At 43.9% G+C, this 24163-nt stretch overlaps 2 protein-coding genes across 3 annotated transcripts in view; both read right to left on the bottom strand.

The window, feature by feature from the left end:
• LOC119720450 (N(G),N(G)-dimethylarginine dimethylaminohydrolase 1-like) overlaps nucleotides 1–15138 on the bottom strand; it is a 32430-nt gene extending 17292 nt beyond the window's left edge. Inside the window, exons 1-2 of the mRNA XM_038190114.1 lie at nucleotides 15063–15138; nucleotides 14365–14437 (exon numbers count right to left, since the gene is read on the bottom strand). The gene's annotated coding sequence lies outside the window, so the exon portion shown is untranslated. The remainder of the gene's footprint in view (nucleotides 1–14364; nucleotides 14438–15062) is intronic.
• A 3116-nt stretch (nucleotides 15139–18254) lies between these two features.
• Nucleotides 18255–24163, bottom strand: part of LOC119721055 (nucleoporin NUP188-like) — a 72294-nt gene continuing 66385 nt past the window's right edge. For both annotated transcript variants that reach the window (XM_038190928.1, XM_038190929.1), the window contains exons 46-51: nucleotides 23384–23529; nucleotides 22478–22556; nucleotides 21460–21591; nucleotides 20742–20842; nucleotides 20270–20399; nucleotides 18255–19505 (exon numbers count right to left, since the gene is read on the bottom strand). In XM_038190928.1, coding sequence (XP_038046856.1) covers nucleotides 19290–19505; nucleotides 20270–20399; nucleotides 20742–20842; nucleotides 21460–21591; nucleotides 22478–22556; nucleotides 23384–23529 — 804 coding nt within the window. In that variant the 3' untranslated portion in view covers nucleotides 18255–19289. The remainder of the gene's footprint in view (nucleotides 19506–20269; nucleotides 20400–20741; nucleotides 20843–21459; nucleotides 21592–22477; nucleotides 22557–23383; nucleotides 23530–24163) is intronic.

The following is a 24163-nucleotide window of genomic DNA, read 5'->3' as shown; positions in this document are numbered from 1 at the left end:
AAAGGAGGTGATAATGAGCTACAGGACGCCTTTGCTGCCATGGATCCCATCTTACAGCAGGAGCTTGCCAAGCATGAAGGCTCTACAATTTGGAGGAACGTGGGAACAGGAGATCATGTCCGTGAAAGATGGCCTGAGAGTTGCCCAGAATGAGCAGTTCATTCCTGACTCAGTACTACGCACCGTGCTCACTGAAGTGGAGGGAATCTTGAATTCCAAGCCTCTGGGTATATGTCTCATCTAATGTTGCAGATCCCAACCCAGTGACTCCAAACGTTCCGCTGATGGGGTGGCATGATGTGTCTCTATCTCAGGTGGTCTATCCGGCAAGGGATTTTAACTTGGCCAGGTCCTCGCTGATCACTTTTGGTCCGGGTTCGTCAAATGCTACTTGCGGTCTGTCCATGAGCGCCAGAAGTGGCATACAGACCGTCCAAACCTGACCACCAATGATGTCGTTATGATTGTCAACCCAGCACTCAGCAGAGCTCAGTGGCCCATCAGGAGAGTTGCAGAGACCTTTCCGGGTTCCGACAGTCGTGTCGGCACTACCAGCGTGAGCGTTCGAGGTAAAACCTACACTCGCCCAGTGGCACGACTGATAATGCTTCCCGAGGTCAGTGACGACAGCCTATACCGATTGTGAACCCGCCAACACCTGAACTGTAGACTCGTTGCACTTCTCCTGTGATTCTTAAGGACACTTTCAGATTTAGTAAGTTTGAGCGTTAAACTTGTATAGCGCCCTCTTGTGATTAAAAATCTTGAAAATTACAACATGATTCCAATTTTACTTACATTCGTCCTGAAATTGTTCCAATAAATCTCTCAGTTATTCATTCAATCAAAAGTACAATCATCTGTATGCCATCCATCAGAGGCCGTGTGTAGATACTAAAAGCGAGTACATTTACAGATGATTTTAAGGGATATTTTGTGGGGGTTTTAGGCCATCAGCCTGGGGTTTGGTCAGTATCAAATCAGGGCATAAATGATTATAGTGCGCATGCGCAAGGTATAGTGCGCATGCGCAAGGTATACCGCCCCTAGAGTGGTAACAAGCATTTTGAAAAAAAGGATGATAACACCCAAAAAAGCTGCCACCGCTGCAATGCTGCCACATATTTTCTAATTCTGGAGCTGTATACCTTGCCAAAAATCACTATGATGATTATTCCCCTCATTTGATACTGGTGGCCTAAATTTTGGACCGAGGCTGATGGCCTATTTTGTAACGGGATAAATAACGAGGGTTTTCTTCGTATGTTGCTCTGTGGGTACATGTTCGTTCTTTTAAATATGGATTATGCCCTCGTATTTAATCATTATTGCTGGTTAATTTAGAGTAATTTGGGGCTTATAATAGCTTATCTAATCTCTCAGTTTGTTTGATAATTTAGTTGAAACTGGGGGAAATTATTACATGTATTTCAGACCATTTTGCACTGTGTTTTCATGTCACCTCATAAATGTAGGTTCCAATATTTATTATTGTATTAATTTGGTTTTCTTGTTGAACCATGGGCTACACGGGCTACACGGCCTACACGGCATCCAAGGCCTCTACAAATTCCATCATACTGAGCCTCCATTACAGTACACGGCTCCCATTCCACGGCTTAAAGCTACCGACAACTCGGTCTTCATCAGTAAATCAACCTAACCAGCTCAGCAACTATCTTCATCATTCTTATATATATAGATTGGTGACTGAGGAAGATGACGTTACTGTCGAGAGAGATCTTCCACATTCAGCTGATGTTGGAGTGTCAAGTCTGCTCCCCTACCGAACGGAAATCTAGTCTGTCCAAGTTGGTCGATATCAAGGTACCACTGACAGTGGAAGACCAAGCACAGTTTGATGCCCTACTCATCAGGTATGATGGGCTATACTGATGCAGTAAAACACCAGATTGACACAGCGAATGCACCACCAATCAAACAGAGATATCGTTCACTTTCACCCTCTCAGTACCGTGAAGTCAGGGCTCACATCCAGGAACTTCAGGAGGCAGGCATCATACGAGAAAGTTCCAGTCCTTTGGCCTCCCTGATCGTGGTAGTCCACAAAAAAAAGATAATTCCATCCGTCTGTGTTGACTTCAGGCAACTCAACACAGTAATTGCGAAGAACTCATTCCCTCTTCCCCAAATAGACGAAACACTACAGACATTAGGAGGAGCCAAGTACCTCAGCATGTTGGACTTAGCATCAGGCTATCACCAAGTGGCGATGGAGGAGAGGGACATCAGTAAGACAGCCTTTGTGACTCCCTTCGGGCTCTTTGAGTACACGAGGATGCCTTGGTTTTGGCCTCTGTAACAGCCCTGCAACGTTTCAGGGGCTCATACAGCATTGCCTGGATGACCAAGCGCTAGAAAGTGTACTTGCATATACACATGTAGATATAATCGTGTTTGCCCCAACATTTGAACAACACCTGCAGCGCCTCGAGATTGTGTTCCCAAGTCTACAGCAGTATGGTCTCAATATTAAGCCACAGAAATGCAGCTTCTTCAGGAAACAGGTAAAGAATCTGGGACACTTAGTGGTGGCAGGCGAAGGGGTCAAGCCTGACCCAGGGAAGGTCTCTTCTGTCAAAGACTGGCCAGAACCCACCACAGTAACTGAGCTGCGAGCATTTCTGGGTTTTACTGGTTACTTCTGGAAATTCATCAGAAATTACTCAAGCATTGCCGGGCCTCTTCTGGTATACCTCAGGGGGGTGAACAGCAAGGACAAAGGTAGGAGTGACTCCAAAAAGGTTGAATTTGATGAAGCAGCCTGGAAGGCACTCCAAGCCCTCAAGACATCACTACTTCGAGCACCAGTCCCAGGGTTTGCAGATCTGTATCACCCATTTGTCGTGGAGACAGTATGCGAGTTCACAGGAACTGGGAGCTATTCTGTCCCAGCAACAAGAAGATGGTTCCCGTCGAGTTATCGCTTATGCATCAAGGTCTCTCTGGCCTGCTGAGAGGAACGACAAGGACTATTCATCATTCAAGCTGGAGTTGTTGGCAGTACGGTGGGCAGTGTGTCAAGTATTCAAGGATTATTTGATGGGAAACAAGTGTGTTGTGTACACTGATCACAACCCCCTCAAGTTCCTTGACTCGGCTAACCTTAGCTGCACAGAATTGCGTTGGGTACAACAACTCGCTTCCTTCAACTTTCATCTAGAGTACCTGCCAGGCAGAACTAATCAAGCCCCTAATGCACACTCGAGGCTAAAGCCCAGACTTGAAAGTGAAAAAGGAGGAGGATAAAGAGTGTCAGATCAGTGAGTTGTCTTCCTGTGCCTTGCGAACCAGTTTTGCAAGTCCTACCGATGCAGGGACTGACATGCCAGCAACTTTGCCCCACCAGATTCGAGTTGTTCATCGTGAGGGTAGCCCATGTCTTCCTGGGTACACTCCTCAGGAACTAAGGAGACTACAAGATGAGGATGTCATTCTGCATTGAGTGATCACCTATGTAGAGAGGGGCAGTAAACATTCCAAGCAGGAGAGGGATGGAGACGTTCGGGACATGGACTTGATCCTTAAGCAATGGGGCCAACTATACTTGAAGAATGGGGTCCTGTTTCGTCAAATAATGCTGCCAGGGGATGGACAGGATGAGCGATTGGTTACTCCTTCACGCTTGATTGACACCGTCTTCAAGTCCTTCGATGATGATATGGGACACTTCGGGGCTAAGAGGCACTTCAATCAGTCCAACCCCTGTTCTTTTGGCTGAAAATGGAGAAAGGCGTTCATACTTGGTGCAAACAGTGTGAAAGGTGTGCAGTGGCAAAACCACCTACCAGAAAGGCCAGTCCACCCCTAGGGACCCTAAGGGCAACAGCTCCTCTAGAAGTCGTTGCAATGGACTTCACCCTCCTTGAGTCCTCGTCAGATGGATACGAAAATGTCCTGATATTCACCGATGTTTTCACAAAGTTCACATGGGCGGTACCTACAAGAAACCAGAAGACATCAACGATTGCGAAGGTAAAACACCTAATCACCCCCTTTTGAGCTCCACTTCGACTGCATTCAGACAATGGACGATGCTTTGAGGCACAAGTGATTGCTGAGCTGTGCAAGATCTATGGAATTAGACATTCACACACCACCCTCTACCATCCCCAGGGAAATGGTTTGTGTGAATGATTCAACCGAACCCTCCATAACCTACTCATGATGCTACCCTTGCACAAGAAGTCTAGATGGACTGAACACCTACCATTCCTAGTGATGGCATACACCACCACCAAGCACGCTACCACCAGATAAAAGCCTTTCCACCTGCTGTTGTCAGAACCGCCCGACTGCCACAGCATCTTCTTCTTAATGTTGACCACCCTCAGACCAGTGGGACGACCGCAGACTGCTATGTAAAGAAACACCAGAAACAACTGGAGGCAGCCCGAAAGCTAGCAGTCACCAATATTGACAAGGGAGCTGAAGTGAGGAAAGCCTTGCATGACCAGCATGTGTTCGAACTGCCATTGAACACAGGCGAGTATGTTCTAGTGAGGGACCGCTCTCACCGGGGGCGGGCGAAGATCAAAGACTTTTGGGAGCCTGAGCCTTATATGGTTGTAGACCAACCATACCAGGGCCAACCTGTCTACGTCGTGCAGAATTCAAAGGGTCAACGAAAGGTACTTCACCGGAGCGAACTGAAACACTGTCCTTGGGATATTCCCACGCCAGATGTGGACAGTCGAGACAACCCGCGCTAGTGAGACCACGTTGAAGGACACTTCTACTTCTGAGAGTACTGATGGTGACTGGGGTAATCTGCTTACTCTTGCACCAAACGCTGACCAAATCCACTACCGAAACACCACGAGCCAGACAACGCGTGAAGACGAGGACGACAATACAAACCCCAGCAAGACTAACCGCTTGGCCCTTGCAGACCGTAGAGACACCACTTTATCTCCAGAACATGAATTACGGGATGGTGAAGCAGGGCAAAACTCTGCAGACGTGATGGTAACCAGTGATGAACTACCCTAGCCAGGCAGCAGCATAACGTCGTCACCCGCTGAGTCAGCTGACCTGGGCCTTACTGTTGGACTTGATCATCCGATGAAGGGTGCCACTCCCAGACCCTCATTAGACGATCCAAGCGCACTACCAAGGGGAAGCTGCCAGATAAGTTCAAATTCTCCAGTGTTGTTAAACTGTTGAACCATGTCAAACAATTAATTGCTCCAGAAAATGAACATGAGAGCACAGATGACTCTGATCACTAACTTTGTTGGAGGAAAGACACCTCATTAACTGTTAATTTTGGAATCAGTAAAATTTATCCAAATTGACCAAATTTGTTGAAACTGGCACATAGCAGTTGATTGTAACTCATTGATTATTCTTTGCAACTTTGAGGCTCCTTTATATGAATGGAGAAGTCATTTTCATGAACCCTGCAATCACAGTAGACAATGGGTATACACATTTAGTTATTATTGAGAAATTGTATTGATTCCGATGACTGCCAAGATGTGCATGTGACCTGTTAAAAAAGCAAGTTTGACTTTTTTATACTGTTTTTGTTGCTCTTTACACTGTTGTATTGTAATGTTTAATCCAAGTGTTTTGTATTCAAGTGTTAACATGTTTTATGAGTCATTACTCCACCCTAGATTTCCACTTGTCGTCGAGGGCAACGACTTTGTTGTTTGGGAAGATTGTAAGGATGTGCAGGTATATTAATCCAAGATAATCCAAGTGCGGTAAGTGACAGCGCCACCAAGCGGTGACACCGCATTCCCCAACGTGCTGTCTCCCTTGCCGTTGGCCTGCGCATCGCTTGCTTTAAACAGAATTAAAATCCATGGAGTGACTCGAACCCACGTGTTGGTGTGTTTATTTATTTATTCACACCCATCACTCCCCCGGGCTGGCCTCCACACTACACGGAAGAGAAGGAAATTTCAAAGCATCAATGCCAGTGCTCCGAATGCCAGAAGTGGAGAGCTAGCCCTCAAGTTCCAAAGACGGGAGATCTGCCTCCAGCACGCCCCCGCCTCTTCAAGCCTCCCTTCTACTCAACAGGGGTAGACTGTTTCGGTCCAATGACGTGCAAGATTGGGAGAAGGAGCGAGAAGCATTGGGGGATCATATTTAAATGTATGACCACCAGGGCCATTCACCTTGACCTACTAGACAGCCTCGATACTGACACCTTCTTGATGGCCTGTAGACGGTTCATCTCCAGACGAGGAAAACCATTCGAGATCCTGTGCACCTATGGCACTAATTTCAAAGGAGGTGATAATGAGCTACAGGACGCCTTTGCTGCCATGGATCCCATCTTACAGCAGGAGCTTGCCAAGCATGAAGGCTCTACAATTTGGAGGAACGTGGGAACAGGAGATCATGTCCGTGAAAGATGGCCTGAGAGTTGCCCAGAATGAGCAGTTCATTCCTGACTCAGTACTACGCACCGTGCTCACTGAAGTGGAGGGAATCTTGAATTCCAAGCCTCTGGGTATATGTCTCATCTAATGTTGCAGATCCCAACCCAGTGACTCCAAACGTTCCGCTGATGGGGTGGCATGATGTGTCTCTATCTCAGGTGGTCTATCCGGCAAGGGATTTTAACTTGGCCAGGTCCTCGCTGATCACTTTTGGTCCGGGTTCGTCAAATGCTACTTGCGGTCTGTCCATGAGCGCCAGAAGTGGCATACAGACCGTCCAAACCTGACCACCAATGATGTCGTTATGATTGTCAACCCAGCACTCAGCAGAGCTCAGTGGCCCATCAGGAGAGTTGCAGAGACCTTTCCGGGTTCCGACAGTCGTGTCGGCACTACCAGCGTGAGCGTTCGAGGTAAAACCTACACTCGCCCAGTGGCACGACTGATAATGCTTCCCGAGGTCAGTGACGACAGCCTATACCGATTGTGAACCCGCCAACACCTGAACTGTAGACTCGTTGCACTTCTCCTGTGATTCTTAAGGACACTTTCAGATTTAGTAAGTTTGAGCGTTAAACTTGTATAGCGCCCTCTTGTGATTAAAAATCTTGAAAATTACAACATGATTCCAATTTTACTTACATTCGTCCTGAAATTGTTCCAATAAATCTCTCAGTTATTCATTCAATCAAAAGTACAATCATCTGTATGCCATCCATCAGAGGCCGTGTGTAGATACTAAAAGCGAGTACATTTACAGATGATTTTAAGGGATATTTTGTGGGGGTTTTAGGCCATCAGCCTGGGGTTTGGTCAGTATCAAATCAGGGCATAAATGATTATAGTGCGCATGCGCAAGGTATAGTGCGCATGCGCAAGGTATACCGCCCCTAGAGTGGTAACAAGCATTTTGAAAAAAAGGATGATAACACCCAAAAAAGCTGCCACCGCTGCAATGCTGCCACATATTTTCTAATTCTGGAGCTGTATACCTTGCCAAAAATCACTATGATGATTATTCCCCTCATTTGATACTGGTGGCCTAAATTTTGGACCGAGGCTGATGGCCTATTTTGTAACGGGATAAATAACGAGGGTTTTCTTCGTATGTTGCTCTGTGGGTACATGTTCGTTCTTTTAAATATGGATTATGCCCTCGTATTTAATCATTATTGCTGGTTAATTTAGAGTAATTTGGGGCTTATAATAGCTTATCTAATCTCTCAGTTTGTTTGATAATTTAGTTGAAACTGGGGGAAATTATTACATGTATTTCAGACCATTTTGCACTGTGTTTTCATGTCACCTCATAAATGTAGGTTCCAATATTTATTATTGTATTAATTTGGTTTTCTTGTTGAACCATGGGCTACACGGGCTACACGGCCTACACGGCATCCAAGGCCTCTACAAATTCCATCATACTGAGCCTCCATTACAGTACACGGCTCCCATTCCACGGCTTAAAGCTACCGACAACTCGGTCTTCATCAGTAAATCAACCTAACCAGCTCAGCAACTATCTTCATCATTCTTATATATATAGATTGGTGACTGAGGAAGATGACGTTACTGTCGAGAGAGATCTTCCACATTCAGCTGATGTTGGAGTGTCAAGTCTGCTCCCCTACCGAACGGAAATCTAGTCTGTCCAAGTTGGTCGATATCAAGGTACCACTGACAGTGGAAGACCAAGCACAGTTTGATGCCCTACTCATCAGGTATGATGGGCTATACTGATGCAGTAAAACACCAGATTGACACAGCGAATGCACCACCAATCAAACAGAGATATCGTTCACTTCCACCCTCTCAGTACCGTGAAGTCAGGGCTCACATCCAGGAACTTCAGGAGGCAGGCATCATACGAGAAAGTTCCAGTCCTTTGGCCTCCCTGATCGTGGTAGTCCACAAAAAAAAGATAATTCCATCCGTCTGTGTTGACTTCAGGCAACTCAACACAGTAATTGCGAAGAACTCATTCCCTCTTCCCCAAATAGACGAAACACTACAGACATTAGGAGGAGCCAAGTACCTCAGCATGTTGGACTTAGCATCAGGCTATCACCAAGTGGCGATGGAGGAGAGGGACATCAGTAAGACAGCCTTTGTGACTCCCTTCGGGCTCTTTGAGTACACGAGGATGCCTTGGTTTTGGCCTCTGTAACAGCCCTGCAACGTTTCAGGGGCTCATACAGCATTGCCTGGATGACCAAGCGCTAGAAAGTGTACTTGCATATACACATGTAGATATAATCGTGTTTGCCCCAACATTTGAACAACACCTGCAGCGCCTTGAGATTGTGTTCCCAAGTCTACAGCAGTATGGTCTCAATATTAAGCCACAGAAATGCAGCTTCTTCAGGAAACAGGTAAAGAATCTGGGACACTTAGTGGTGGCAGGCGAAGGGGTCAAGCCTGACCCAGGGAAGGTCTCTTCTGTCAAAGACTGGCCAGAACCCACCACAGTAACTGAGCTGCGAGCATTTCTGGGTTTTACTGGTTACTTCTGGAAATTCATCAGAAATTACTCAAGCATTGCCGGGCCTCTTCTGGTATACCTCAGGGGGGTGAACAGCAAGGACAAAGGTAGGAGTGACTCCAAAAAGGTTGAATTTGATGAAGCAGCCTGGAAGGCACTCCAAGCCCTCAAGACATCACTACTTCGAGCACCAGTCCCAGGGTTTGCAGATCTGTATCACCCATTTGTCGTGGAGACAGTATGCGAGTTCACAGGAACTGGGAGCTATTCTGTCCCAGCAACAAGAAGATGGTTCCCGTCGAGTTATCGCTTATGCATCAAGGTCTCTCTGGCCTGCTGAGAGGAACGACAAGGACTATTCATCATTCAAGCTGGAGTTGTTGGCAGTACGGTGGGCAGTGTGTCAAGTATTCAAGGATTATTTGATGGGAAACAAGTGTGTTGTGTACACTGATCACAACCCCCTCAAGTTCCTTGACTCGGCTAACCTTAGCTGTACAGAATTGCGTTGGGTACAACAACTCGCTTCCTTCAACTTTCATCTAGAGTACCTGCCAGGCAGAACTAATCAAGCCCCTAATGCACACTCGAGGCTAAAGCCCAGACTTGAAAGTGAAAAAGGAGGAGGATAAAGAGTGTCAGATCAGTGAGTTGTCTTCCTGTGCCTTGCGAACCAGTTTTGCAAGTCCTACCGATGCAGGGACTGACATGCCAGCAACTTTGCCCCACCAGATTCGAGTTGTTCATCGTGAGGGTAGCCCATGTCTTCCTGGGTACACTCCTCAGGAACTAAGGAGACTACAAGATGAGGATGTCATTCTGCATTGAGTGATCACCTATGTAGAGAGGGGCAGTAAACATTCCAAGCAGGAGAGGGATGGAGACGTTCGGGACATGGACTTGATCCTTAAGCAATGGGGCCAACTATACTTGAAGAATGGGGTCCTGTTTCGTCAAATAATGCTGCCAGGGGATGGACAGGATGAGCGATTGGTTACTCCTTCACGCTTGATTGACACCGTCTTCAAGTCCTTCGATGATGATATGGGACACTTCGGGGCTAAGAGGCACTTCAATCAGTCCAACCCCTGTTCTTTTGGCTGAAAATGGAGAAAGGCGTTCATACTTGGTGCAAACAGTGTGAAAGGTGTGCAGTGGCAAAACCACCTACCAGAAAGGCCAGTCCACCCCTAGGGACCCTAAGGGCAACAGCTCCTCTAGAAGTCGTTGCAATGGACTTCACCCTCCTTGAGTCCTCGTCAGATGGATACGAAAATGTCCTGATATTCACCGATGTTTTCACAAAGTTCACATGGGCGGTACCTACAAGAAACCAGAAGACATCAACGATTGCGAAGGTAAAACACCTAATCACCCCCTTTTGAGCTCCACTTCGACTGCATTCAGACAATGGACGATGCTTTGAGGCACAAGTGATTGCTGAGCTGTGCAAGATCTATGGAATTAGACATTCACACACCACCCTCTACCATCCCCAGGGAAATGGTTTGTGTGAATGATTCAACCGAACCCTCCATAACCTACTCATGATGCTACCCTTGCACAAGAAGTCTAGATGGACTGAACACCTACCATTCCTAGTGATGGCATACACCACCACCAAGCACGCTACCACCAGATAAAAGCCTTTCCACCTGCTGTTGTCAGAACCGCCCGACTGCCACAGCATCTTCTTCTTAATGTTGACCACCCTCAGACCAGTGGGACGACCGCAGACTGCTATGTAAAGAAACACCAGAAACAACTGGAGGCAGCCCGAAAGCTAGCAGTCACCAATATTGACAAGGGAGCTGAAGTGAGGAAAGCCTTGCATGACCAGCATGTGTTCGAACTGCCATTGAACACAGGCGAGTATGTTCTAGTGAGGGACCGCTCTCACCGGGGGCGGGCGAAGATCAAAGACTTTTGGGAGCCTGAGCCTTATATGGTTGTAGACCAACCATACCAGGGCCAACCTGTCTACGTCGTGCAGAATTCAAAGGGTCAACGAAAGGTACTTCACCGGAGCGAACTGAAACACTGTCCTTGGGATATTCCCACGCCAGATGTGGACAGTCGAGACAACCCGCGCTAGTGAGACCACGTTGAAGGACACTTCTACTTCTGAGAGTACTGATGGTGACTGGGGTAATCTGCTTACTCTTGCACCAAACGCTGACCAAATCCACTACCGAAACACCACGAGCCAGACAACGCGTGAAGACGAGGACGACAATACAAACCCCAGCAAGACTAACCGCTTGGCCCTTGCAGACCGTAGAGACACCACTTTATCTCCAGAACATGAATTACGGGATGGTGAAGCAGGGCAAAACTCTGCAGACGTGATGGTAACCAGTGATGAACTACCCTAGCCAGGCAGCAGCATAACGTCGTCACCCGCTGAGTCAGCTGACCTGGGCCTTACTGTTGGACTTGATCATCCGATGAAGGGTGCCACTCCCAGACCCTCATTAGACGATCCAAGCGCACTACCAAGGGGAAGCTGCCAGATAAGTTCAAATTCTCCAGTGTTGTTAAACTGTTGAACCATGTCAAACAATTAATTGCTCCAGAAAATGAACATGAGAGCACAGATGACTCTGATCACTAACTTTGTTGGAGGAAAGACACCTCATTAACTGTTAATTTTGGAATCAGTAAAATTTATCCAAATTGACCAAATTTGTTGAAACTGGCACATAGCAGTTGATTGTAACTCATTGATTATTCTTTGCAACTTTGAGGCTCCTTTATATGAATGGAGAAGTCATTTTCATGAACCCTGCAATCACAGTAGACAATGGGTATACACATTTAGTTATTATTGAGAAATTGTATTGATTCCGATGACTGCCAAGATGTGCATGTGACCTGTTAAAAAAGCAAGTTTGACTTTTTTATACTGTTTTTGTTGCTCTTTACACTGTTGTATTGTAATGTTTAATCCAAGTGTTTTGTATTCAAGTGTTAACATGTTTTATGAGTCATTACTCCACCCTAGATTTCCACTTGTCGTCGAGGGCAACGACTTTGTTGTTTGGGAAGATTGTAAGGATGTGCAGGTATATTAATCCAAGATAATCCAAGTGCGGTAAGTGACAGCGCCACCAAGCGGTGACACCGCATTCCCCAACGTGCTGTCTCCCTTGCCGTTGGCCTGCGCATCGCTTGCTTTAAACAGAATTAAAATCCATGGAGTGACTCGAACCCACGTGTTGGTGTGTTTATTTATTTATTCACACCCATCACTCCCCCGGGCTGGCCTCCACACTACACGGAAGAGAAGGAAATTTCAAAGCATCAATGCCAGTGCTCCGAATGCCAGAAGTGGAGAGCTAGCCCTCAAGTTCCAAAGACGGGAGATCTGCCTCCAGCACGCCCCCGCCTCTTCAAGCCTCCCTTCTACTCAACAGGGGTAGACTGTTTCGGTCCAATGACGTGCAAGATTGGGAGAAGGAGCGAGAAGCATTGGGGGATCATATTTAAATGTATGACCACCAGGGCCATTCACCTTGACCTACTAGACAGCCTCGATACTGACACCTTCTTGATGGCCTGTAGACGGTTCATCTCCAGACGAGGAAAACCATTCGAGATCCTGTGCACCTATGGCACTAATTTCAAAGGAGGTGATAATGAGCTACAGGACGCCTTTGCTGCCATGGATCCCATCTTACAGCAGGAGCTTGCCAAGCATGAAGGCTCTACAATTTGGAGGAACGTGGGAACAGGAGATCATGTCCGTGAAAGATGGCCTGAGAGTTGCCCAGAATGAGCAGTTCATTCCTGACTCAGTACTACGCACCGTGCTCACTGAAGTGGAGGGAATCTTGAATTCCAAGCCTCTGGGTATATGTCTCATCTAATGTTGCAGATCCCAACCCAGTGACTCCAAACGTTCCGCTGATGGGGTGGCATGATGTGTCTCTATCTCAGGTGGTCTATCCGGCAAGGGATTTTAACTTGGCCAGGTCCTCGCTGATCACTTTTGGTCCGGGTTCGTCAAATGCTACTTGCGGTCTGTCCATGAGCGCCAGAAGTGGCATACAGACCGTCCAAACCTGACCACCAATGATGTCGTTATGATTGTCAACCCAGCACTCAGCAGAGCTCAGTGGCCCATCAGGAGAGTTGCAGAGACCTTTCCGGGTTCCGACAGTCGTGTCGGCACTACCAGCGTGAGCGTTCGAGGTAAAACCTACACTCGCCCAGTGGCACGACTGATAATGCTTCCCGAGGTCAGTGACGACAGCCTATACCGATTGTGAACCCGCCAACACCTGAACTGTAGACTCGTTGCACTTCTCCTGTGATTCTTAAGGACACTTTCAGATTTAGTAAGTTTGAGCGTTAAACTTGTATAGCGCCCTCTTGTGATTAAAAATCTTGAAAATTACAACATGATTCCAATTTTACTTACATTCGTCCTGAAATTGTTCCAATAAATCTCTCAGTTATTCATTCAATCAAAAGTACAATCATCTGTATGCCATCCATCAGAGGCCGTGTGTAGATACTAAAAGCGAGTACATTTACAGATGATTTTAAGGGATATTTTGTGGGGGTTTTAGGCCATCAGCCTGGGGTTTGGTCAGTATCAAATCAGGGCATAAATGATTATAGTGCGCATGCGCAAGGTATAGTGCGCATGCGCAAGGTATACCGCCCCTAGAGTGGTAACAAGCATTTTGAAAAAAAGGATGATAACACCCAAAAAAGCTGCCACCGCTGCAATGCTGCCACATATTTTCTAATTCTGGAGCTGTATACCTTGCCAAAAATCACTATGATGATTATTCCCCTCATTTGATACTGGTGGCCTAAATTTTGGACCGAGGCTGATGGCCTATTTTGTAACGGGATAAATAACGAGGGTTTTCTTCGTATGTTGCTCTGTGGGTACATGTTCGTTCTTTTAAATATGGATTATGCCCTCGTATTTAATCATTATTGCTGGTTAATTTAGAGTAATTTGGGGCTTATAATAGCTTATCTAATCTCTCAGTTTGTTTGATAATTTAGTTGAAACTGGGGGAAATTATTACATGTATTTCAGACCATTTTGCACTGTGTTTTCATGTCACCTCATAAATGTAGGTTCCAATATTTATTATTGTATTAATTTGGTTTTCTTGTTGAACCATGGGCTACACGGGCTACACGGCCTACACGGCATCCAAGGCCTCTACAAATTCCATCATACTGAGCCTCCATTACAGTACACGGCTCCCATTCCACGGCTTAAAGCTACCGACAACTCGGTCTTCATCAGTAAATCAACCTAACCAGCTCAGCAACTATCTTCATCATTCTAATTTTCATCATTTCAGTAATTAAAGGAGAGTAAATCACCCAATCATAGACTCGTCACCAGTCTCCTGTCCTGCCCTTTCTTTCAGACATCGTTTTTGCAGGGACTATTGCGCTCACTAGTGTAGATGTACGGATGAACGTACTTACGTACAACCACGGTGACATTTTGGTTCGCAGGCAAGGCATGCTGTAGTGTTACTGTTAGGAGGATCCTCGCCGTCTATTCAACGCAACGACATAATGAATTATTATCCTACTAGCATGACTAGTTTAATTACAGGACTACTTTTCCAAACTTTAGGCCTAAATATATTTCTGAACCAAACTACCGTATGCATGAATCGATGTCGTTTCTTTAATTGTATTTTTTTTTAGTACATGTATATATTTAAGAAATGGAAACCAAACAATTTGAATGTAATAATTAATCAAGTTCTGAAACGAATTTCCAAGTTGTCAAACTCAAAAAAAAAAATACTTGTCCCATTATGTATCATCGAACCCGAATTATCCCGGTTTGTATATTGTTGATGTACCCTAACGTGGCGCGGCCCCTAACGTCGCACTTTGCTATCAGTGCGCAGGCGTAAGGTACGTCACAAATCAACCACTAGTCGACTAATGGTCCTTGCCCGAACTTGGCCTTAGCTGCCATGGGCATGGCTGCCTGGCATGCCTGGACGATTACATAATTAACATGTGGCCTAGCCCCACTGGTACGGCCGCGAATACCGCGAACACACGTCTAGCATGTCTAGTGCTAGTGCCATGGTGGGGCTACATATGTGGCCATAATTCTCGAAATTGTACCATAACTTTACGACAAAAGATGGGAAGGCGCTTACCTTTAGTGCTTTTGCGTCGAATAGTACGCTAGCCAAGGTGACCGTAAGTACAGTACTACTATGCTCACGCGGAGCATCATAGTTCTAGGAGTAGACCGTAAGGTCAGAGCCAAATTCTGCTAAATGCACATCAAATATCTGTCAGATTTATCAAAAATCTGCCAAATTCCCCAGAATTACTCGAAATACATTATAAACACTTAAGATCACATGCAGATTTGTAGTACTGCGTTTTAATTAAGATTCAAATTACATAATAAACAAGCTAGTCACATAAAGATGTTGTGAATTAATTATTGGTAAATTTCGGGCGAAACGCAGATCCGCAATGACGATGTCCATTTCCCAGTGAACCTCCGCCTAGCAGCCAACCTGTCCCATTATGCAAGGGTTTGTTTAAAAGGACTGAAGCTTTTTTGTAAACAAATGTACACTTTTTTGTTCAACTTTGCTGTTTTTCTGGTAAATAGGTTTTTTTGCAGAATTCTGCCAAAAATCTGCCAAAAAATCCATTCTGTCAAATTTTCTGTCAAACTCGTTTTTTTTTTATTTAACAAAAATTCTGTCAAAGTAAGCCGAAAATCGGCTAAAACGGTCACCCTAACGCTAAGCAGGCACGCTGGGGATCCGGTGTCACATGCAAATCCGACTCCTATGAAAATCGGACCCCTTTTTCCCTTTTATTGGTTAATCCCTCGCACGTGACAGGTCACTCTCCCCAATTACGATCCTAAAAGTATCGTACTCACGCGTGCGCACTACCAATGAGTCCACATTTCATGGAGTCGTAGTCTGGTTCCCCGACCTGACAATTTCCCCCGACGTCTACACGTCTAAGGCCAAGTTCGGGCAAGGACCATTAGTCGACTAGTGGTTGATTTGTGACGTACCTTACGCCTGCGCACTGATAGCAATGTGCAAACGTCTCTAGTCAAACGCTGGTCAAAATGTCATCGCAAAACTTCTGGATCCTGGCTCTCTGCTAGCGTTATGGATGCGCGCGGCTATTGGTTACCAGCGAAGCAACCAACCCCAGTAGGCTGGTTCCAAATAGTCGACTAGCGTAGTCAACCATCGTCGACTAGACAGAGTTCGGGCAAACGTTCGTTAACCATTGGTCAACTATAGTCCTTGCGCGAGCAGCCTCCGTAGCTAAAAATAAACATGACGACATTGACTGCCCTTTTTCAAAGCTCGGCTTCGTTTACGAATTCGCTTTATCACATAAAGCTTTTAATGTTCCGATCATTTTTTTAAAATGAATCACTTGCTTCATGTATCATACAGTTATGATATACAGTTTAATACTTCTGTAAGAAAACATTGACTAATTTTGACCTGGAATCTTCAAAGTTAGACACCCAAACAGCACTGTAAGCAGGCGGAGCCGAATTGAGACCACGCCGAGTTTTGGAAAATGCCGGTAACGGTCGTCAAATTCAAACTTGTGCATGACGCAGCAAAAAGTTCGCCCTCGTATACGATCCGAGTGCAAAATCGTCGTTGAATTTCAAGTTTTCTAAATAAAAACAATGGATATTAATTATCAACTAGTTTTTTAAAGTTTTTAATAAGCAATTAGCAGTTAATAAAACCTAAATTATACTCGGAAATACTCGGACACTATCCGATTGTCGACGAAATGAATTCGGCAGACTTCGGACATTTTCGGAAAAAGGAGGAATTCCTCCCGTTTTAGTCACGTGACGTAAATTGTAATACAATGTATTACCGGAGGCTACCTGATAATAATTCATCAGGAATAGTCAGAATCTTTTGGTCTGGGAACCAGACTAATGGAGTCGGATATTCACGCTACACGTACACCAACCTCGTCCCCAGGGTGTCGAGCAGTACGCGCCCACCACTACGCGGTTGGAAATAAAGTAAGCACTGGGGACGAGGTTGCACGTACACCTGAAATCTGACTGGATTAGGTGCAACCTCGTCCCCAGTGCTCACTTTATTTCCAACCTCGTTTCCAAAAGTAAGAGCAGGTAGTGATGGGCGCGTACTGTTCGACACCCTGGGGACGAGGTTAGATTTGGTGTAAATTATGGTACGGCTTTGCTCGTCCCACCGGCCGCCCTGCAAACAGGATGCCGGGAAGGGCTGATGAATTCACGATCTGATTGGATACCTGCTCTCTCACCCTGGTACTATTGACCTATCGTAGTTTGCGAGTTAGCCACGCCCCTTAGACAACCCAATGGAGTTTTTGTACACTAAGTTTTGTTTGTCTCAGATTCTACGCATTCCGCATCTATTTGTATATCATGTAACTGGACAATATTTCACAAGCTGTGTTGACACGAGTCTATAACGTAAATCTACCGCGATAGGTCGATTGGATTGTGCAAGATTTTTGAACGCGTATGCAAATGAGGAATAGTCTGGTGCCTGAGCGTTACATTTGCGTTTGTTTTTGTATGATTCGTTTGCACACGTTTGCGTATCAAAATTTCAACATGAAATTTCATGAAAATTAGACATCCGGAAAAGGCAGCACTTTCTGATTTAGTATAACGAGGGTGAGTATGCTTCTCAAGCAAAAAACCCTACAAACTAAGCCTAAATGTGAAAATCAAAATTTGACAAAGTTCGACATGTTTTTGTACATGGTGGAAGTGTGGCCTATGTTTACGGAGGTAGTCCAGTAAATTGGCCACATTTATGGGGCTAAAGTCGGAAAGCCCCGTGAGGATTACCAGGAGGCAGCTGTCCAAAGAGACAGTTATGCAGAAGCTGCCATAGGCGCATGGAGTCACCTCGAGGTGAGAGGACTCCTCCTTATTTATAGGAAGGGTGGCAGGAAAGCTGAAAGCGCGGTAACTGGTAGTGCTTCCCCAACAGCAGAGAGAGGAGGATTTCAAGAGTCTCCACAGAAACATGGAGCAGTTTGGATATGGGAAGGTCCTGAAACTTGTCAAGAACAGGTTCTATTGGCCTAGTCTTTGTAATGAAGCAATGAAACACATGAGAAGCCATCAGCGCAGTGTGCGAAATGGGAGGGAAGCGTCCTGCGAGATCCCACCTCCTCATGAGTCCTGGGATGTGGACCGACAAAAATATCCTCAATTATGTATTGAAGTGATTTGTGAAGATAATGTATATATATGCATAGACCTTCCTCAAAGGTTTTCATGGGATACACAAGATGGGACATAACAAGGACACACAAAACACTCGAACTTCAATACAATTTAGTAATTTTAATTCTACATACACTTATTTATTCATGACAGTGGTGTGCTCGGTTTTAACCATACAGAAATGAAGTTCATTTTTATTCCTTTTTTTTAAGACAATTCCCAATGTAGAATTGTCATTATTTCAACCTAGACTTTTTGGTCATTTATAACTGGAAAGCAAACCCACAATTCTTAGTTTGAAGTACATGTTCATGAGGCAACACACTTGTTAGTGTTTACATCAGCTGCTTCAGCCTAGGTTTATATTATGTGGCGTTGACATTCTCTACCTCCAAACTCTCATCAAACAAAACAATCTCTATTTCATCACTGTTTCTAAATATGTGGTTGATATATTAAATTTGTTTTGACATTTAATTCGATATTCTGCTGGTGTGTAGAAGAAAGGATGTTTTATTAAGATGAGAATTGCAAAAAAAGAAAGATTTTGTACGCTGCACTTCCCCAGTAAGGATCAGGTTGGAAAACTTGCTCAGCTTTTTATATGCCCAAGGAAACCCCACTATTTAGGAATTCAAGGTCACTGGAGTTTTTTCCAGCTAAATAAGGGTTTTCTCTCTTGAATTATTATTCTGTTTTAATAATCATTTGAACCTGTATTAGAATAGCAAATTAGAGTAGCAAGTTTGAATGGCCACTCCATATGAAGCTGTCAGCTGTGCTGTCAACAAATGCTCCAATAACCGCAATGTTCACATACCTTGAATACACAGAGCGTGCAGGTGCACAACAGAAATCGTTCCCCATAATCATCTATAGACATAAATGCCTTTTTATGCTTGAAAAGGTATTTGTTTTCTCTTGAATAATAACAAATACACGTTAGTGCATATTTTACATAAGAAACAGATAAACAAGCAAGAAATAATGGAAAGAACAAAGAGAAATAAGTGTAAAGAATCTGCCCATCAGCTTCACAAAATTACATTCTGCCATCTTGGTTTGAACCAGTTATCTTGACCAAAAATCCCCCCCCCCCCTCAAAAAGCAATCGAAACCCTATTGAAAGTGGTCTCTATCGTAGAATCTGCTGCATAAAGTGCTGCACAACTCGAAAGAAGGCCTGCTCTGGGGCCTGAGAGAACAAGGTGTGGCTAGAGGACTTGGAGAGGATGGATGTTGAGGGGGTGCGTAGGAGGCTAGTGGAGGAGGTTGAAGGACTGGCAGAGCTGGGGGAGGAGGGCCCACCCCCTCGACGGAAATACCGTTGCAGACTCTGCAGGAAAGTGGCCTGAAATAGAAGTGCAAATGACAACAATGAAGATTATAGCAGGAACGACCGAGTAACAAAACGTATGGACAATAATGCTGAGGGAAGAGGAGGGGTGGTTATTCAAAACAAATGAGATTTTATTCATTGGAGTCAAGACTGAAACATTATTTTCAGGTCAGAATTTGTTTGGTATATGAGGAACAAAATCAAGTCTTTTTCTGAAATGATGGTGATTTTTGTCTGTTTTGTGTCGCAAGTTTTTGTTCATGCATGGAGGTAAGAATAAACCCATAGGTCATTGTATTAAAAGGTATTCTTCAATGTTTATCAGTTAATAATCAGTAATGGACAGATTAATTTTGTGGCATTTCCATTAACAGAGAGAAAACTTGGGAATAGAGTATGCAAATCACGTGTAATTTTCAGTTACTAGTCAATAACATGTACTTGTTTCCTATGTCAGCTTAAGCTCTTAATCCCCCCTCCCCCCCCAAAAAAAAAAGCCAACCCACAGAGCTCACAAAAAGAAAACCGAAGATGTATCACCCACCACCCCAAACTTTCTATTTACTGCTGCTGACCCCATCATGGGATATTTAATTTTTTTCTAAATTCTTAGATATGCGGAGAGACCAAAGCAGGTTCATTAGTTACACTCTGATGTGATTTTTTTTTTCATTTTGAATATGAAATGAAATAGAAATTTAACTTCTTGGAAAAATTGAGTAACATGATTGAGTAACAGGTCATCTGATACTCGCAATCTTCCATCTGATACTCACAAGTTCTGTGCCTAGTTCCCGTTTGACTATCTGTCTATCTCGGACTGGTAGTGTAGGATCTTTAAGGCACCGCAACCCCTGCACCATTAGCAGCTCAACAGAGGTCTCCAGTATGAACATTATCATGGGTCTGCAACAACAAGTTTTATAATAATAAGTACTATAGGAAATTCAACATACTGTTTGCCAATAAGCACTTGCCTCAGAAATGTCATTTTCTAACTTCCTCTTCAACATTTCATCCACATTTATACAGTTATAATTATTTTTCTCAACATCAGAATAGTATGTAAAATGTGTTGTTAATTACAGCTACAGGAACTGTCTAATAGAAAATGTTATCTCAAAACTTGTATTCGAGGAGAAAACTGAGTGGCCGCACCCCCGCTCAGAGAAGCGAATGATATCTTGGGGTTAATTAGGACTTTTGCTGTATTCTTTTGTCTCTGTAATATGACGGACTTGCACTGACCTGTCCATGTATCTTTGCTGTGCAGGCATAGATGACCCAGAAACAGGCAGAATGGTAGGTGCTGTCTCATCAGGTGACAGGCTGGTCTTGCTACAATCCAACTGATAAATAACCCCACAAAAACAAAACAAAACAATGACGTAATTGGTATCAGGCAATCCTGGAAAGTGGAAAGTTATGCACAGAGAATATAATTATGCGCAACAAAATGAGTTGTGATCAGTTATGACAGTTGCTTGACAGAATATGCATTTGTTGTATTCATTTAAAAGTTGTCCACATGCTGTTGATGTGTACTGGCACCATAAACAAACCTGGAAGTACATGGTCATGGCAATCACAAGGCATCCAATCTTATCACCTGACAATCCATAGAACTGAGGCTGTGTATACATGCAAAAGTTTTCCGCAAGTCAGATTGGATGACTGAAAACCCGCAACGACAGAGGCCGGAATATATCGGCCAGCGAGTCACAGCCAGAGACCAAGGCTGGAAATATGACTGTGCAGCCCCAGGGTGATGGCTTGGACCCGCCTGGCATTGCGGTCCAGTGAGACAACAAGCACATGCATTATGTCATCTTATGTATTGTTCATTTACTCCAGTGATGTCACTTGAACCACCTCTAGAAATGTATAAATGTTCTTCATTGTTTACGATGGTATTCTGTAGGTACAAAGAGCCTTCAAGATTACTAGTCAATCTCAGTGTCATTACCTTACTCAGTAGTTGGACACACATATTGATGCAGGATATAAGCAATCCAAATGATGGTTCAATGTCAGTCTCTAGAGTTGGTGTGCTAAACCCAAGGCCTAGCAACATCTGGTACTCCAAAATATCAACACTCTGTACAGTAACAAATAAAACCCATAGAAATATTTAAAGATGACTAAAGAAAGTTAAGTGTGTAAAAGGGCAAGCACTGATAACACATGAATGCAGAGGGTTGTTTGCATAATTTTGCAGAACTTCCGTATGACATCTACGTCAATAGTTCAAATGAATTAAATGTTTGGAGAGGTTTAAAGTGAAGTCCCAAAAAAGCAACATGAAGGCAAAATGTACTACTGGTTAACCTTTTATTTTGTTATAAACATAAGTAAAAACAGTGTTGCTAGAATACAAGAGTCTCCCAACATTTATTGATACATACAGTTTTCTGTAATGATTCAATATCAGGGAGAAAGTCTTTTCTCAAGAAGGCAAGGATGATGTGTGACACAATCCGATAAACCCAACGTATATCACTGAATAGAACTTTAGATACTGCACTGAGCATTTGTTTCATTCATAATGCTTGTTTTTGAATGAATTACATTTTGCCTTCGTGTTGCTTTTACAGACTTCATTTGAAACCTCTCCCAATATTTTATTTATTTGAACTACTGACGTCGATGTCATACGGAAGTTCAACAAAGAGGTTAGTCTCAGCTTCAAAAGGATGCCAAACACCTCCCATTATTCTTGTATCATTTTTCAAGGGGGGGGGACTGATCAGTGATGAGCATTTTAGTAAGACTTTATTTTTATACTTTCAAAAATTAAAACTGGATGTATGAAGACAAAATACGATGAAGAAAATAATAATTTCAAAAATAAATAAATAACAGGATTTAACAACAGCTATCAAGTAATTTGTGAACGATTCAATAGTTTAACATAAATTAGTGTTTGATCACCTTAAGTGTGTTCCCAGATTATATCACATTACATGAACAAAACGCTAGCTTACTGGGTTCAGCAGAATGGTCAGCAGATCTGGGCTGAAGTGTCTCAAGGCAGCCAAGCCATGGCCCAATATCACCAATAATCTGAAGTAAGATTGAAGTTAAAACTAGTTCAAAAACACATGATCAATGACATGATTTATCGTTTTCTGAGTTGGATAAAGAATGGGGTGCCGTGTCCTTGTGGCTTGAACTATCAAACTTAAGATCTGTGGGTAAATCTGCATATTGCTTTTCACTCTATTGGGTTGCAGCTGTCAATTTCATATCAAGATTATTGTTGAAAGTTGAAAGGGCAGGATTGTCATTGAAAACTCTGCACCACAGTTTAAAATTGACTTTTCTTGAAAAAAAACTCCCATCTCTCTGCTCTGCTTACTTTTCTCCTGGAGTTTTCCTCAATTCCTTCCAATTTGAAAATTCATAGCAACCATGATTTTAGAAGGAATGTCATCCATGCAAGACATGCAGTTCATCATTTAGTGACCATTACTTTTTTTGAGCTGAGGCTGCTATAGCGTGACTTTAACATGTTAAAACACGAATTGAAAAACACTATGAAGGGATTTCCCAATTTCACCCAAAAGAAAAATGTCAAGGATCAAGTTTGGACTGAATCTTGTCACCAGAGATGGGAGGCAAGGAAAATACCCAAGTGATAACCTGACTGCTATAATAAGCAATGTACAATCAAACCAACAAGTACAGAATAGGCAATGGAACTTTGATTGGAAATGCTAAATATAATGGATAAACTTGACTGAGTTTAAGGAAATTATTCTCTTTTTTTATCTCAATAGTAAATACACTATTATTATGCCACAGAACATCCCATGCCTGCTCAACTGCCTTTTTCAACGTCACTCAATGCCCTCCACAATAGCCACACACTTGCCCAAAACCCAACATACCTGGCCTGGATGTGCTGCACCTCTAGGCTATATTTATTCTCTGCCAGATCTGTCGTTGATGTCTGCTGTCGTAGCCTTATTGGGGTGCCGTTCATTGTCAGCACCATACGCTCTTGCTTATTCATGTTTGTATGTTTGGTACTCTTCTGCCAAAATAAGACACAATTCCTAAAGTTATGTGTCTAACCAAAACAAAAATGTTCAAATTGAATTGATAGGCCTGTTTACATCCAAACTCACCCCTGTCAGATACTATAGAAGCTTGTTACCTCACAACTCACCTGTCATATACTACACCAGCCTGTTAACTTACAACTCACCAGTCAGATACTACATCAGCCTATTACCTCACAACTCACCAGTCAGATACTACACCAGCCTGTTAACTTACAACTCACCAGTCAGATACTACACCAGCCTGTTACCCCACAACTCACCCGTCGGATACTACACCAGCCTGTTAACTTACAACTCACCTGTCAGATACTACACCAGCCTGTTACCTCACAACTCACCCGTCAGATACTACACCAGCCTGTTAACTTACAACTCACCTGTCAGATACTACACCAGCCTGTTACCTCACAACTCACCCGTCGGATACTACACCAGCCTGTTACCCCACAACTCACCCGTCGGATACTACACCAGCCTGTTAACTTACAACTCACCTGTCAGATACTACATCAGCCTATTACCTCACAACTCACCCGTCAGATACTACACCAACCTGTTAACTTACAACTCACCTGTCAGATACTACACCAGCCTGTTACCTCA

The sequence above is a fragment of the Patiria miniata genome, unplaced genomic scaffold (assembly GCF_015706575.1).
Source record: "Patiria miniata isolate m_02_andy unplaced genomic scaffold, ASM1570657v1 HiC_scaffold_9, whole genome shotgun sequence".
NCBI lineage: Eukaryota > Metazoa > Echinodermata > Asteroidea > Valvatida > Asterinidae > Patiria > Patiria miniata.
The sequence above is the reverse complement of the archived record's forward strand: the minus strand, read 5'-3'. Positions and strand labels throughout refer to the sequence as shown.